Source organism: Marmota flaviventris, chromosome 4 (assembly GCF_047511675.1).
Source record: "Marmota flaviventris isolate mMarFla1 chromosome 4, mMarFla1.hap1, whole genome shotgun sequence".
Taxonomy (NCBI): Eukaryota; Metazoa; Chordata; class Mammalia; order Rodentia; family Sciuridae; genus Marmota; species Marmota flaviventris.
In genome coordinates, this window is record NC_092501.1 from 121556816 (window position 1) to 121573240 (window position 16425).

Genomic DNA, 16425 nt, shown 5'->3' on the forward strand with positions numbered 1-16425 from the left:
GTTTAAAAAAAATCTATAAAGAATTATTTCCTTTTGTCCACTGTTTTATTACTCGGTGATACAACTGCATTGGACAGTCAGGATAAAATGCTTGGTTCTGTCCCTTTACTAGTTTTACCAATATACCAATGTTTTTCTGCAATACAATGAATTGGGACTTTCTATCCTCTCAAGATGACCAATTATTTTTTTTAAACTATCATAATGAACTCAGGAGTACAAACTCATCCAGCATATTTACATCAATTACAATTATTATTTTTGAAGCTTAACTTGTCTCATCTTTGGCCAATGGAAGCCTCTTCAGGTTTACTTCTGTGTTCTTTTGACATGACCCTTGCTGAAGTGTAACATGATACTCCAGGATTATCTTGAACACTTTCATATTAGGGGGTTTTATGGAGATACCTTGTAATAGTATTAGTATAAATGCTGTTTTGGAGTTCTGGATTTGCTATTAAGTTGTTCTGTGTTTTTTTTTTTAACTAAAGTTTTTTTTTTTTTTTAAACATTTAGTTGTAGATGGGCACAATACCTTTATTTTATTTATTTATGTGGTACTGAGGACCGAATCCAGTGTCCCATGCATGTAGGACAAATGCTCTACCACTGAGCCACAACCCCAATCCTGTTCTGTGTGTTTTTATGTACAGATTCAGAAAGACTGAAAACTATGTTGCTGTGGCTGCAGCCATCTTCCTAATACGCTTCTGATGAAGACACAGTACTATGAAATCCAACCTACCAGGTTTCCAGAGTCAAACATACATAGACAAAAATTAGGTATAGTTTTAGATTACCCTTACAAATGCCTTAAGAAGGTATCAAAGAGTGATATACAATCTATTAAAAAGTTCAATATAGCTGGTCTTCCTCCAGCACTGGATCAAATTACTGCTAATCTTGAATACCACATAAAGAAGCTGACATGTGGGGTGGGGATACAGCTCAGCTGGTAGAGTGCTTGCCTTGCATGCACAAGGCTCTGGGTTCAATCCCCAGCACTATAAAAAACAAAAAACAAACAAAAAAAGCTGACATGTGCTTAAGAGAACAGACTTTAGGAAAAATTTGATTGTTTAATAGTCATGTTCAGTGTGTTAAGATGGTTATAGTACAAAAACACCCAGGAATTAAAACAGAGTAGAGCCACAACAAATTTATTTTTGTATGTGTGTGAAACTGGGATAGAACCCAGGGTCTTGCTCATGGCTAAAGCAAGTGCTCTACCACTGAACTTCAACCCCAGTCCTCCTCATGTTGTACTTTTAAAATTATTCTTCCCATCCCGTTACTTTATGTTGAGTGCAAATATTTGAATTTACATAAGCTGAAAAGGAGAAGGCTACAACTTCCCTGTACAAACTAACAGAGCCAGTGTTAGGCTGCCCAAGTTCAAATTTGAGGGTCCTCTTCTTCCTAGCTGTGTGCCCACATGCAAGCTACTTAATTTGTCCAGGTACTGGTTTCCTTATTTGTAAATAATAATATATATCTAAGCTAGAGCGGAGCTATTCATGCTGAAGATTATGTAAGCAGTGTCTCAAAGAAAATGTAAGCATACGACATCATTAAATTTGACCTACTCTTTAAAGTCTTTTGTTGGAGAGGTGGATAAAAGACAAACATACATAGAACATTTAGTACAATGTTGACATTTAGCTGTGGACTAGTATCAGTAGTAACTGGAACTACATCACAAGCTCTCCTAGACTAGTTTGGCATCTTGTGGAAGAGAAAGGCTATAAAGATCTCTGCAAACTAAATTGTTATAGAGAGTTGGAGAATTGACACATTCTTTTTTTTTTTTTTAACAGAGAGAGAGAGAGAGAGAGAGAGAGAATTTTTTAATATTTATTTTTTTTTTAGTTTTCGGCAGACACATCATCTTTGTATGTGGTGCTGAGAATCGAACCCGGGCCGCACGCATGCCAGGCGAGTGCGCTACCTCTTGAGCCACATGCCCAGCCCCAAATTGACACACTCTTAGGGGAGGGCAGTGAAGGTATACTGCAGGACTTGCCATATGAAAGCTAATGCTTTTGGTGGGTTTATATATATATATATATATATACACATACATATTATGTATATATGTATGTGTATATATATGTGTGTGTGTGTATATATATATATATATTAAGTTTTTGATGGACCTTTATTTTATTTATTTATTTATATGTGGTGCTGAGAATCGAATCCAGTGCCTCACACATGCTAGGCAAGTGCTCTACCACCCCAGCTCCTGGTGGTTCTTATTGACAGGTAGGGATAAAAAGGCATTTACCAGATCAATAGATTCTTATGAGGTACCAGGGATGTGTGAATTTGCTCAAACAATGAAACCACATTAAGTATAGCAGCTGCAATTGGAGCCATGACCTAGTTAAGCTTTGATGATCTACTGTTACTCCCTAAGACCCATCTGTCTTCTATGCAGGTCAAACAAGAGATGAATAGTCCTTGATAGTGGTATTAATCTCTATGATCCCTCTAAGACTGTGCTATTGTTTTTGATTTACTATTTTTCTAGGTAGCAGCAATTCTAATGGCTTCCATTAGATCTTTCTTACTATAATAGTATTTGTTACACCAGTTAGGGAACCAATGTGGGGATCTTGCCTGCTCTTGAGTAGTTCATTCCAATTATGAATTCTAAAACTTGGAAATAACTGGATGATGAGTTTGGGGACCAACTCGGCCCACTGTGAGATGGACTTAAAGTAAAATTCATTTGACTGATCACCTGACCTCCATAAGCACCTGCTCTGCCTGGTGGACCACAGAGATATTCTGGATTTCCCTGGACTAGTTCAGTTCAGAGCCAGTGTCCAAGAGTCCTGGAAAGATTTGATTATTTTCTTTTTCCAATGCACAGTAACTCTGTTAAAATGATCAAGGTCCCTTTGGGGAAACTGGAAGAAAGATTAATAGTATAAGTTTTGGTAGTGTACCAGTGGACGTTCTTTAAGGAACCTATCCTAGTCTTCATTCAAGGAATTTTGGGTCTAAGAACTGGTGCAAGTCTGGGAACTGATTGAGGGGCTATGAATCTCCACATTTATGTTTTGGTTTGATTTTTGTTCACATGACCTAGAACTTTTGTCTTACGCAGATCACACAGAGGGGCTGGTGTTGTAGCTCATGGTAGAGCACTCACCTAGCAAGTGTAAGGCACTGGGTTCGATCCTCAGCACCAAATAAAAATAAATAGATAAAAGGTATTATACCCATCTACAACTAAAAAAACATTAAAAAAAAGAATTTATAGACTTCCTATTATTTTACTTCCAGGAATACTATGATCAATGTCATAAGTCTGTGAAAGTCAGACTATTCTGACTGCTGCTTTGAATCTATTATCCAATAACTACATCCACCTTGCCTTTAGGTTAGTAACACCACTTGATCCCTGCTGCCCTGGGATCCAATTACTGCCACTGCATATAGGTTCCCAATTCAAGGACCCAGGTTCCCACTATAAGGTCTAGCCTATAGAGAGTAATCTCTAGGCTCTTCGCTAGGACTCCCTTCACAATTTCATTTCTTACAGTAATAGTAAAAGGTATGTCTCTTAGAGATGTTAAATTAATCATAACACTACTTCAAGTGGCCTCTCCCTGAATTCAACTAATGAGTAAAGAATAACAAAATAAAATTATAAACATTAATCTGTTGGGGGTGGAGAAGATAATATATTTAATGGAATACCTTTAACTTGAAAAACATTTCAATTCATTAGACATCGGGCTTATAGAATAACAGAATCAGACACATACTACATACCAAGAGTTATTTCCCTTCACTACTTGAGTTAATCATTTAGTTTTGACTACTGATACAATGGTTAAGTATTATTTGTATCTGTACCCAAAGTAAAATAATTATGACTCTAAGAGTTAATATATAAATTTTAAAATAAAATTTTTCTTTTCAACTTTAGAACTTCTGAGGATGCCTGAAAATTCTCATTTCATTTAAACATTAAAAAAGAAAGAATAATAATATATATGATTTAACATACATGTTTTATGAAGATATCTTTTCTCTATTCCCTATCCACATCTTTTTTCTTCTCCTACCAGTTTATAATATCAATTTTAGAATTATTTTTTTACAATTTCAATGAATTGAAGTTTATTCTCAGTTTTTATTTTAAAGATATTCAAGTGAAATATTTAGGGCAGTATTTTTTAAAAAGAGCTTTCTAGTTTTTAAAGTATCTTTTTACACTTGATCTTAGCCAAAAGGCCGAGAAGCGATTTTAAAGTATCTTCTTTACTTTGCCAATGAATCAGTGTTTCCCAACCAACATTTAAGCTGTTCTACATACATGGAACAGAATCTTTCTTTCTGTCATTAGATTTCTCCCTCTTTCATTCTTGAAAGTTCCGTTCAAAACACACATCTCAGAGGTCACTGATGACACTTCCCATTATTTCTTCTTTAGAATCTGCTGCTGCATCTGATTATCTCTTTCAAACTTTCTGCTCTTGCCTCCAGAATGCTATACTGTCTTTATCCTTTTCCTGTGTATCTGACCTCTCTGTTTCTTTTACCTACTATTCTCTTTTTCAATGTGGTTATTCCCCAAAGCTTGGTGCCCTGAATGTTTCCTCTCTATAGATTCTCCCTCACTTATTCTCTCAAAATCAGACATAATCTCTGTGCTAATAACTACCAAATTTGTCTCCTGAATTCTGTTCTCACAGTATCTCTGGTTACACAATTTAGCATTTACTGGATATTTCTAAATGGATGCTTAATTCAAAACTTAATTAAAAAAACACTCATGGGGCTGGGGATTGTAGCTCAGTGGTAGAAAACTTGCCTAGCATCTGTAAACCCTGGGTTCAGTCCCCAGAACCAAAACAACAACCACAAGAAGAAAAACCACTCAACATTATTCTTCCCAAATGGGTTCTTGTTATTTAACTTCAACTCCACTCAATAGAATGAACAAATATCACAATCTCCCCAGCTAAAAAGATTAGAATCCCTGAGGCTCATCGCTTCTGTCAGAGGGGAATAATGGGATGTAGTGTGACTCTAGATCAAACAGACCTGAATTTAATCCCAGGATTATTTGTTGTGTGATCCTGGATTATTTAATTACTCTCCAAGCCCAGATCTTCATCTGTAAAATGAGATTAATAATATCTATCCCACAGGTTGTGAGGATCAGAATGGTGAGATGTATACATAGGAGATGCTGGAGAAGAAATAGCCCTTCTTGTATCCAGTTAGTTACCAAATTTGCCTAAGTACCCCTACTCTTAATTCTAACTCTTAGTTATGTCTGGATTACCTTGAAGACTGCCTTAAATGTAGCCTCTTCAATCTATCCTTCATACTCTTGTCAAAGAATCTTCTCAAAATTTAAATTTCATCAAGTCATATTCACATTTATTTATTTATTGGTACTGGGGATTAAACTCAGGGCCTCATGCATGTTAGCCAAGTGCTCTATCACTGAGCCACCTCCCCAACCCCTCTAGCTCTTTTTATTTTTATTTTGAGACATGGTCTTGCTAAGTTACCAGACTGGCTCAAACTTGTGATTCTTCTGCCTCAGGCTCCCAAGTAGCTGGGATTATAGGTATGTGCCACCACAGCTGCTTTATACTGATTCTTACAGTTCAGTATTCAGTATACAGTTCCCTATTCTCTATCAATCAAGGCGTATTCAGCTTTCAAGGCTGTCCAAAACCCACCTACTCAAATCTATTTCAGCTATTACATCTCATTAAATATGCTGTCAGTAAACTCCTCATTGTCCTACCCACAAACCAAAGTCTTTCCTACTATACCATGCTGTTGCTTCTGGAGGGTCCTTCTTTCTGCTATTGATATTCCCCTTTCCTGTCATATTTAAAATCTATACCAAGCATAACTTACTTATGTGTAATATGTTAGTTTTCATTTCCCTCTACTTTTTAAATTGATCCTCTTTCCCTATTTTGAGTTTGCAGTTTAGTACTGATAATCCTACTGTGGTACAGCATCATATAACTAAGAATACAAAATATTCAGATGGACTAAATGAGAAAAAAAAAAGAATTAGTATTAAATACCCTAAATTAACCAACTTGAGTATTTAAAAATGTAAGGTCAGTAGGTACGGTGGCACATGCCTGTAATCCCAGTGGCTCAGGTTCAAAGCTAGCCTCAGCAAAAGTGAGGTGACTCTAAATACAAAATAAGGCTGGAGATGTGGCTCAGTGGTCGAGTGCTCCTAAGTTCAATCCCCGCTATCCCCCACTGCCCAAAAAAGGTAAAAGTGTAAGGTCTTACACTGCTTGTTATTGTTCATGTTGTATAAATTTTTATTATCCCAATTCAATGGAAGTTTCTTAAAAATAAAAACAAATGACTTTTTTTGCACTCCCATAAAAATTTAACATGATTAGACACTTAGTCTAATTGATAATATTTTCTGATAATGTTACATAATTGATAAAGCTCTTTTAGAGTAAAAACTTTAGTATTAATTTTTATTTTGACCAAGTTTATTAGTACATGTCTGTCATCCCTGGTATTCAGGAAGCTGAGGCAATAGGATCTCAAATTCAAGGCTAGCCTAGGCAACTTAGGTAGACCCTGTCTCTAAATAAATAAATAGGACTGGGAATGAAGCTCAGTGGTAGAGCATGAAATATATATATATATATACTTTGAATAATACAAAGTAATTATTTTAAGGCAAGGTAGATATCTATTCTGCCCAGGAAAATTTTCTTTAATATTCCACCTTAGGATGATGCTTCATCCTTCCTGTTCTTTTCTCCTGGCTTAGAACTCTACTCAGTAGAGTTCTAAACAACTGTTGTAAGTCTGTGTCATAGTGTTTAATAGATAACAGATCAAATGTTTTTTAAAATGTGGCAGCATGTTTCTAATCAATATCAGATGTAATATAATTTTCAGCATCTTCTATGGACAAAATCTTCAAATATGCCTACCATAATCTGCTGGTGTATAATTCACAAGTTCAAATTTCCAGTGTTTATAGTGCGAATAATTCTGGTACATGTCAAATATTTCTCGGGTAAATTGCTGGCAGATATCACCTACAAGAAAACATAAAAAACAGTTAGTACAAAGTTTTCAAAGACAGCTATCCTTAGGAATGAGTCCCTTAGGAAATGAGAAGTAACTACTTCCAAAGATGAACACATTTAGTGGACTTTAATGTTATAGTGATGTCAAATCAAGGTAAACTTCAAGAGTTTTTTAGGTCATTTACAATAACATGATTTTACTGACCTCCAGTAGTTCTTCCAGATGTCACCTCTAAAATAACATCATTTTGGTCGTATTTCTCTTTTGGCACTAGACTCTGAAAAAGCTGGAAAAGATTTTCCTTAGTAAATTATTATTACTTGAACTTAGATAAAAGCCCTTAAATCATTAAAAAAATCAGTAATTAAAAAAATTATATAGTATCCCCAAGAGGTTAGTCCTAAAATGCTATAATGAGTAGATCAAATTAGACTAAAACAGGTGATCAGTTCATGTTAACAATGAAGTTACTTGTCCAGATATTCTGCACTGCTATCAGATTAATTTTCTAAAATGCAGATGTTTAGATCAAAGCCCAGAATGTTCCATTCAATTTTCTTCAGATTTTGCCTCTCATAATTAGTTCTGAACAGTAGCTTCTTTCATCTAATGAATGAAGCAAGGCTTTCAAAGTTTTCATTTGGGATAAATACATACATACAATTGCATATTCTCCCCTCCCATAAGTGTCAGTGGATATACCATGCCATGTCTTGCCTTCTCAGTGGGGACACTCTTTAAACACTAGCTTGAGGGCTCCTGAGATAAAACTCAAAGAGTTTCTATGCCATGACAAGGAAAAAAAAAAAAAAGTGGATTCCTAATAAAGAAAGCAATCAACTTTCCTTTTAGGATAAAGGGGACAAAATTTCCTTAATATTCAAAGTCTTCCAAGTCAAATTAAAAGTACCTACATGTCATGACTTCTACTGCCAGTTTCTGAAATACTCCATCTCTGCTAGAAATGAGATAGTACATGAGAAAGAATATTAAACTAAGTGTCAGATATTTTAGTTTACCTTTGATTAACTGGTTAAAGCAGTGATAAAAATAACTGATAGGGCTGAGGTTGTAGCTCAGTGGTTGAGCACTTGCCTAACATGTGTGAGGCACTGGGTTTGATTCTCAGTGCCCCATATAAATAAATAAAATAAAGGTCCATCAATGACTAGGAAAAAAAAAAAAAAAGAATAACTGATACTTTTACTTCATCCCTCCAACCCCTGAAAGAGCCATTCTTCTGGATTCCCAGAGTAAGAAAGCTGAAGGTAAGATGATGGTAAATACGATAGAGGGAAATGTATTCTTCACTGTCTTTGGAGATAAGCCATCCACTGAGTTAGAAGAAAAAGAAACCACCTTGAAAGAAAAATTTCCCCTATGTTTCTAGGAGATAACCAGCTGATACTGATGTATAGTATCGTGAACCTTGAGAGATCCCAGTATCTTATTAAACCTAACTAAAGACTTGTATTAACCAACTGTCTCTAATGCCCCTGATTCCTTCCATTCTATCCAGAGTGCAAATTTCCACTATGACTCACATCATCTCCTTTCAACATTTTAAAAACTCCTGATTGTTCCCCATGGCAGACTAAATTTCTTTACTAGCACGTCTTCTCTTGCCTGGCAAGTTAACAGATTCAGATTTTACTTTTTATTTATTTATTTATTTTTGTTCTGGGCACCTCTGTTTTATTGTTCAACATTCCAATGTCTTCAATCTCATTGTATAACAAATCCCAGCACTAAACCTAGCATAATTACTTATCATAAGATAATAAACCAGTGTTTGCGAAGTACTTTAGGCACCAACTCAGTCTAGCAGGAGGAGTATTTCTTAATGTTAACATTATTGAGATTAGTCTACTTCCTAAAACATACCTCACTGTACAGCATGTTGATTTTTTGATCAATGATTTGCCTTTCTTCCAATGCAAGTTCTTGTAACTGCTTCTCATCTTGTTTATTTAGACCTAAAAACAAGCAACAGGAATTATGGTAAAGTTTTTAAACAGTTACAGAAAAAGTCTTAAATAGCCACCTCATCTTTTGTCTATGTTTTACTTCAGTTAGGAAGGCAAAGCATTAAAATACTTGGAGAATGTCAATTAATGAGTTTTGCTAAGCATCTTGACCATCCCCCTCTGTAGATTGTGATTTAATATCTATAAGTAAGCACAGAAAACAGTGATTAACTATGGGCTGGAGCTGGAGCTCAGTGGTAGAGAACTCACCTAGCATGTATGGGTTTAATCCTTAGTACCACATAAAAATAATAAATAAATAAAATAAAACTATTATGTCCATCTACAACTAAAAACATATTTTTTTAAAAAAAAAGAAAATAGTGATTAACTAAACAGTTCTTAAAAGGAACTGGCTAACTAAATATAAACCCAAATAAGGTTAAGTTTTGGAGCAAACTGGGGTGATCATTTCCCTTTGAAGATGGCAGCCATAACTCAATACTCTTGTGATGTGTTTCTAGCAGTGGCTAGAACTCATTTGTTTAAAAGAAGTCACATATAAGAAGTCTTGAAATCTCTTGACACATTCATATCTAGCATATTTTTTAAAAACACTATGTGGGTCAAATAAAATATAGCCTTGTAATCTGTGCTACATGGAAACAATGGTCCTTTTCATATATCTCAAAAGCAGAAAGTTCAATTATGCAACTCTAGCAAAACAAGATAACAATGACAGAATGGCCAAGTATGGTGAATCCCATAAACTTTGACTCCATTGCTCTAGATGTTGAGCATGTATCAGTTGTGAGAGCTGCAAACGAAAGTAGAAATTTTTGATTCTCAATAATTATTAGGAAGAAAATAGAAATGAAGAAATAATTGTAAAAGAAAGAAGGCTCTATAAAATTCTTCTCTAGTCACAAAAGTCTTTAATCTAATGGGGATTCTGTGCCTCATTCACGGTTTCAGTATTTAACACTTACTATGTGCTAGACATACTTCTAGTTGTTGAAGACTCAAGGAAGAATAAAACATGGGTCCAAGCCTCAAGTGGGTCAGTCTGGGAAAGATGGACACATGCACACAATCATGGTACATGATAAGCAGAATGCCATTGTGTCACAGGACACAAATGAAGGGGGATAATCCAAATTTCAGCATTTCAGGAGAGCTTCCTGGTTAAGGTATTTTCTGAGCTTGTAAATCATCTGCTGCAGAATTGTAATGTTACTACTGGTATCACTTTGTGCACATATACCACAAACCAGGCTGACATAACCCCCACAGTCCTGGTTCATAGGTATTAGGAAAATTTTCTTTTCTAATCATATAATTTTTTTCGTGGTCTCTTATTATTTGCTATAAATCTGTAAAATCCAGTCCAGTTCAATTTTATTAAATCAGTAAGTATTTGGGAGCCTATTATATCCTATGATTGGCATAAGAGATAAAAAAAAAAAAAAAAAAGACTCAAGCCCTGTCCTTGAGGAACAGACAATGAAGTCAGGGGTGGAGACTTTTTAGCAAGTACCTTAATGAGACTAATCTCTTAGTAGTTATCTTTAGAAGCTGAAATATGTCAAATACTCTAAGTACAGAGTTCTTTTCTTGCCAAGTGTTGAGCTTACTGCTTGTAGGGTTTTAAAAAAAGATACAGTTCATTAAAGCTTTAACGTAAAAAGCCAATCCTGTACTTACACACACATATCTTTTACTTACTTTCACACATTGATTCTAATTCTTTAATTGTTTGTTCAGCCTCCTGAATTTCTTGGCAAATGGCTGCAAGTGGTGCCAACTCAGCATGCCTTTGGTTCAAGGACTTTTGGTTCCTTTCATTCAAAGAGATATCCTGCAAACACTGACCAAGTGCTTGATACTCCTTATTTAAGTCTTCCACATATTTCTGTAGTGCTTTATGCTTCCAGAGCATCCTGGTATCTTGATGACAATATCTCCTGGACCAATTCTTACTTAACAGACGATGGAGAATGTGATTCCCATTTTGTCTAAATGGCTTTGTAGAGAGATGTATCTGTCTAAACTGATGAGAATGCAGGTTTACGTGATGCTGGGGATAAGCATTAAGAGATGAATGTCTAAAAAGCCAAACACACAGGTGACGATTCATTTCAGCACCTGAAATACAATAAACACAACTTGAAAAGAAAAATAAACTCTAAAGATATATGGTACAATAGAGCTGGAACTTCAAATAAATGATGCTTTTCTCACTTTATCAGCCAGCTCAAAATACAGCCCCAAAGTTCCAACAACTCATAAGAATTCTTCAAACTTCTGAACAACAACATATTAAAATAAATGAAAACAGCATCCTTTTTCCACCCCACCCAACATATATAATTAACGAAGGCAAATGAGTGGGAAATATACAAACAAATATACAAACAGAATGGGTTAAATTAGCTATTTTCTAGAAAATATCCAGGGTCAAGAATTGTCTGTCAATAAACATTTGGAAGGTACAAAACAACTGTGCAAATTTTAGGTGGTTCATGGTTGTCGCCTTTTAAAGTTTAAAGGAAATACTATTGTCTAATTCTTTTTCATTCTAGGCATCGAGATGTCCTATGAATTCAGGTACCTTTATCTTGATTATTCACTAACTGGATAGAGGTAGAGCTGTTATTTGAATGCAAGTTGCCTACTCCAAGATATTTTAATACTTTGTCATTCTCAATTCTGCAGTCACTTCTAGCCGAGATCCTCAAGAAGAAAACTTCAAATACTAAGAGAACAAGAAAGTAGGTCCGGTTAACAAGGGACAATGATGATAATTAAGTGAAAAAAAGCAGATACAAAATAATATAATTTCAGTTATATTTTCAAAACATTCTACAACATATGGGGAAAAAACTCTACTGGAAGTATGAAAGTATTTTTTAAAAAGAAAACCAAAAGCTGAGCATACCAAACTGTTAATAAGAGGATCTCTAGTCATCTAGAGATTATGTACATTTTGCTTGATTTGTACTTTTCCAAGTCTTTTACATATAAAACACATATTACTTTCATAATTTTAAAAAAATTATAGGTTAGTAGAAATTGGCTTTGTACAATAATTACCTGTTCTCCCCTCAGATAATCAAGAGCTAACAAAAACACACAATGATTTTATTAAGTAAGAAAAAGAAGAGTTGGGTGCTGTGGCACATGCCTAGAATCCCAGAGGCTGTGGCAGGAGGATCACAAGTTCAAGGCCAGCCTTAGCAACTGAGCAAGACACCATATCAAAATAAAAAGGGCTGGGGATGTAGCTCAAGGGTTGAGTGCCCCTGAGTTAAATCCCCAGCACCCAACAAGAAAAAAAGAAAGGGAAAATACAAAGTGTTCGAAGAAAAACAGTTTGCCTCTAAAATCCTAAGATTTGAAATTGAAATAAGAGTTAAATTTTGGCACCATCTCCAGGAAGGAGGTGTATTTTACATATTAGCTCATTTCATCTCTCTAAATCTGCTAACAGCATTATTGCTTAGGAAATAAAATATTCAAAATGGTCTCTAAAATAGTCAACATTTGGGGTTCTACTGATTTAACATACTGAATCTCATTTGAAAATGGATTGTGGAAGCACGCATCATTATTCAGGGCCACAAATTTAACACTCCTCCAGCAGTTTCTGTGCATCAAGCTCATCAGAGTGAGTGTGTCCCCCATTTGATAGTGGAAAAAATAAAAAGATGACAAACATTTTTTGATAAAATACTTCTAGCTAAAATTTCCATTTTATGAACAGCAGTAGAGTGAATAACTCTCAAGGTCATGAACCTCAATGTTAAGGGATAAAATCGAGACATTTACTCTCTAGGGTCATTTATATCTGATTCGAGCAAAATTTCTCTAGCACCCAAAATAACAGTGTGATTCTGCCATCTTAAAAGCAATTCTCGGTGTTAGCGTGTCAAAAGTGATGGTAAGCCGGCGCTAAAGCAGCACGTGCAAACCATACTGCACAACTCTGTTATGGAGCGACTCCATAGGAAGGCACCACCAGGAGGTGGACGGGAAAACCAGTCCCGGTAAGATCAGAAGAGAATTGTGAGTAACTAAGAAAAAGAAAAGAAGGCATTAAGTTTCCTTACTGAGGCGGAACCTTCCGTGACCCTCTATCGTTCAGCTGTTCAGACCCGGAACACTATCACTTTGTGAATTACTCCTTCCGGTTGACGATTGCCTCAGGCTCCTCTTCGGTCAGGACTCTTCTGCAGAGTAGTTTTTGAGCGTCCCTAACAATGAGCTAGAATGAGAGAAATGACAAAGCGAGACAAATCTTCACGAAACGAAAACGCGCTTTATTTATCCGGAGTGGGAGTTCAGAGCGTGTGTTCCAATGGTGGAAGGACGGAAGGACACAGCCGACAACGAACCATAACTCCCAGGGGCTACCACCAAGGGATCCTGGGAGTTGTAGTTTGTCCTGCAGAAGGCCCCCACCACCACCACTTCCACACCTGACCTTGAGCCAAAGGTGGAGGAGCTTTGATTTTCACCGGCATGTGCAAACCAAGAAGAGAGATGGTCTCTGTTCTGATGAAGAGTTCAGGATTTACAATGTATTATAGGTGAAATTACAAGAACTTGCTTTTCGGAACCCCTGATTTTTTATGAGTAAGCACTTTCATCATCCAAATTTAGGAGATACTGTATGTTAATTGCTATATTTTCAGCTCCCAAAACTTGAGAAAATATCCAATGACTAAAAGAAACCTTAAACCTAAAAGTTACAACAGGATCCAAAAGACAGGTAAATACACAGGTATATGTATTTATATCTCCATAAGGTAATGACTATAATGTTGCATGCACATATAGAATTCAGGGGCTCAACCAATATTTATAGTTTGTAATCCACCAATTAAATAAATATTTTTAAAATTCAATTAAACAACTCCAAGAAAATGCGAACATATTACTATACTTTGAATATTTTAGTGGGATATAATCCTTGGCTATCACATTTGCAAGTCATTTGATTTCTGTGCCTCCATTTTTCTTTCTGGAAAGAAAAGGTGAAAAATACCCCATATTATTGAATTCAGAAGGTTTTTTAAAAGTTTTTTAAAAGACAGGGTCTGGGTGGGGGAGGCTGGGGTTGTGGCTCAGCGGTAGAGCGTTTGCCTAGCATGTTCAAGGCCCTGGGTTCGATCCTCAGCACCACATAAAATTTTTTTAAAAATAAAGGTATTGTGTCCAACTACAACTAAAAAATAATTAAAAAAAAAAAAAAAGTCAGGTCTCACTAAGTTGCTAAGGACCTCGCTAAGTTGCTGAGGCTGGCCTTGAACTTGTGATCCTCCTTGCCTCAGCATCCCAAGTCACTGGAATTACAGGCATGCACCACTGTGCCCAGCCATTCTCTTAAATTATTCAAGAAAGTCCTTTAATTCTTTGATTTGTGTATGCAACTAATAACTTAAGTATCATATGTAAAACTATTCTCCTAAAAAGTAAGCCCTCCTTAAAAAAAAAAAAAAAAGTTTATCTTACAGAAGTAGAGAATAGAATAATGGTTACCAGAAGCTGGGAAGGTTGGCACAGGTTTGCTGGAGAGAGGATGGTGAATGGGTACAGATGTGCAGGTGGATAGGAAAATAATTTTTAATATCCTATAGCGTTTTCTTGATTGACAAGAATTGATTGCTATTTCATCCACAGCCCAGTTGTGTCAAGGCAGTGGGGTAGATTGCAGACAGGCCAAAGAAAGTGCCCAAAGACAGCATGGGAAAGATGATTTATTAGGGAAACCTTTAAAAGATCAGTAACTGCTCCAAGAAGAGTTTAGTGGTGACAGGCTGCCCGCATCTCCATCCCTTACAGTGCTGTGCCAAGCAGTACCTCCTTTCTTTCATAGTGTTTTGTCCAATGGCAGCTAGCTGGACAAGTGACATGTATCCTTTTCACAGTGCCTTCAGTTTTACACCCATCCTCTTTCAGAGAGGGACTTTTTTGTGTTGTTTTTTTGGCGCCAGCGATTGGACTTAGGGGCATGCGACCACTGAGCCACATCCACAGCCATATTTTGTATTTCTTTTAGAGACAGGGTCTCACTGAGTTGCTTAGCACCTGGCTTTTGCTGAGGCTGGCTTTGAACTCTTGATCCTCATGCCTCAGCCTCCCGTCAGAGAGGGATTTTAGATGTTAGGCTGCAGAAGCTGTGATAACATTAGCATTAGTTTGCATCCCAAGGAGCAATTGTCCCAGTGTATGTGCAAAAAGTAGTTTTTTATAGATAACACTAACTTGTCCTAATTCCCAGGGTACATGAAAGCCTCTGTTCTTTAAGATAATATATATCTGGACTTTCTAGCCCAGGCTTGCTCTCTTTGTTCCCTTAACTTGGTAAGGTCTTTGGGAGCAGAAAATAGGCATTCAGGGACATGATGTTTTACAGTCCCCCTTTGCTTTAGGGACTATATAATTGTATATTTCAAAAGAGCAAATAGAAAAGATTTTGAGTGTTCCCAACACAAATAATAAACTCTTGAGATAATTGATAGGCCAATTACCCTACATTATACATATGTATTGAAATATAATACTGCACCCCATAAATGTGCACAATTATGTGTCAATTAAATATGAAAATTTAAAAGAAGTTACAGTACAATTTTTGCCAAAAAGTCTTTAACAAGTCTTTGAAAGCCTTCCTATCAACTGCATTGTTCATAGCCATATTATTCATGTATATATTCAAAATTTGTATGTTGAAGTCTTATCTCCCCATGTGACTGCATTGAAGATAGGACCCTTAAGGAGATGATTAAAGTTAAATGAAGTTAGAAGGGTGGAGCTCTGATCCAGTAAGATTAGTGCCTTCTGAAAAGAGACACAAGAGAGCTTTCTCAGTCTTTCTGCTCACACAGAAGGGTCATGTACCTGAATGCCAAAAGAAGGCACCCTAGAAAGAAACCTAACTTGCTGATTTGTACCTTGATCTTCCACTTCTCAGCCACCAAAACTGTGAAAAACATATTTTTGTTTTTAAAACCACCAGGCCATGGTATTTTTTTTTACAACAGTCCAAGTAGACTAACATTTAAATATATAAAAATTCATTGAGATATACATGAAACTTTATGCACTTTATTGCATTATTCCTCAATTTATAAAAATCTTTACAAAAAAATTATTCTTAAGCAGACATGGTGGCCCATGCCAATAATACTAGCAGCTTAGAAGGCTGAGGCAGGAGGATCTTGAATTCAAAGCCAGCCTCAGCAACTTAGTGAGGTCCTAAGCAATTCAGCGAGACCCTGTTTCTTAATAAAATATAAAAAGGGCTGAGGATGTGGCTCAGTGGTTAAGCATCCCTGGGTTCATTCCCCAGTACCGAAAACAAACAAACAAACAAAAAAACAACTTATGCTTT

The 16425-nt window shown here is 36.1% G+C and overlaps 1 protein-coding gene across 3 annotated transcripts in view; it reads right to left on the reverse strand.

Moving 5' to 3' along the window:
* Nucleotides 1-13677, reverse strand: part of Mtrf1 (mitochondrial translation release factor 1) — a 34920-nt gene extending 21243 nt beyond the window's left edge. The window contains exons 1-6 of one of the 3 annotated variants that reach the window (XM_027928884.2): nt 13139-13676; nt 11641-11784; nt 10755-11174; nt 8947-9038; nt 7267-7348; nt 6963-7070 (exon numbers count right to left, since the gene is read on the reverse strand). In XM_027928884.2, the coding sequence (XP_027784685.1) occupies nt 6963-7070; nt 7267-7348; nt 8947-9038; nt 10755-11166 (694 nt within the window). In that variant the 5' untranslated portion in view covers nt 11167-11174; nt 11641-11784; nt 13139-13676. Of the gene's footprint in view, nt 1-6962; nt 7071-7266; nt 7349-8946; nt 9039-10754; nt 11175-11640; nt 11785-13138 lie in introns of all 3 variants that reach the window. The other 2 variants (XM_027928883.2, XM_027928882.2) reach the window with 2 other exon arrangements.
* Nucleotides 13678-16425: the final 2748 nt, after the last annotated feature.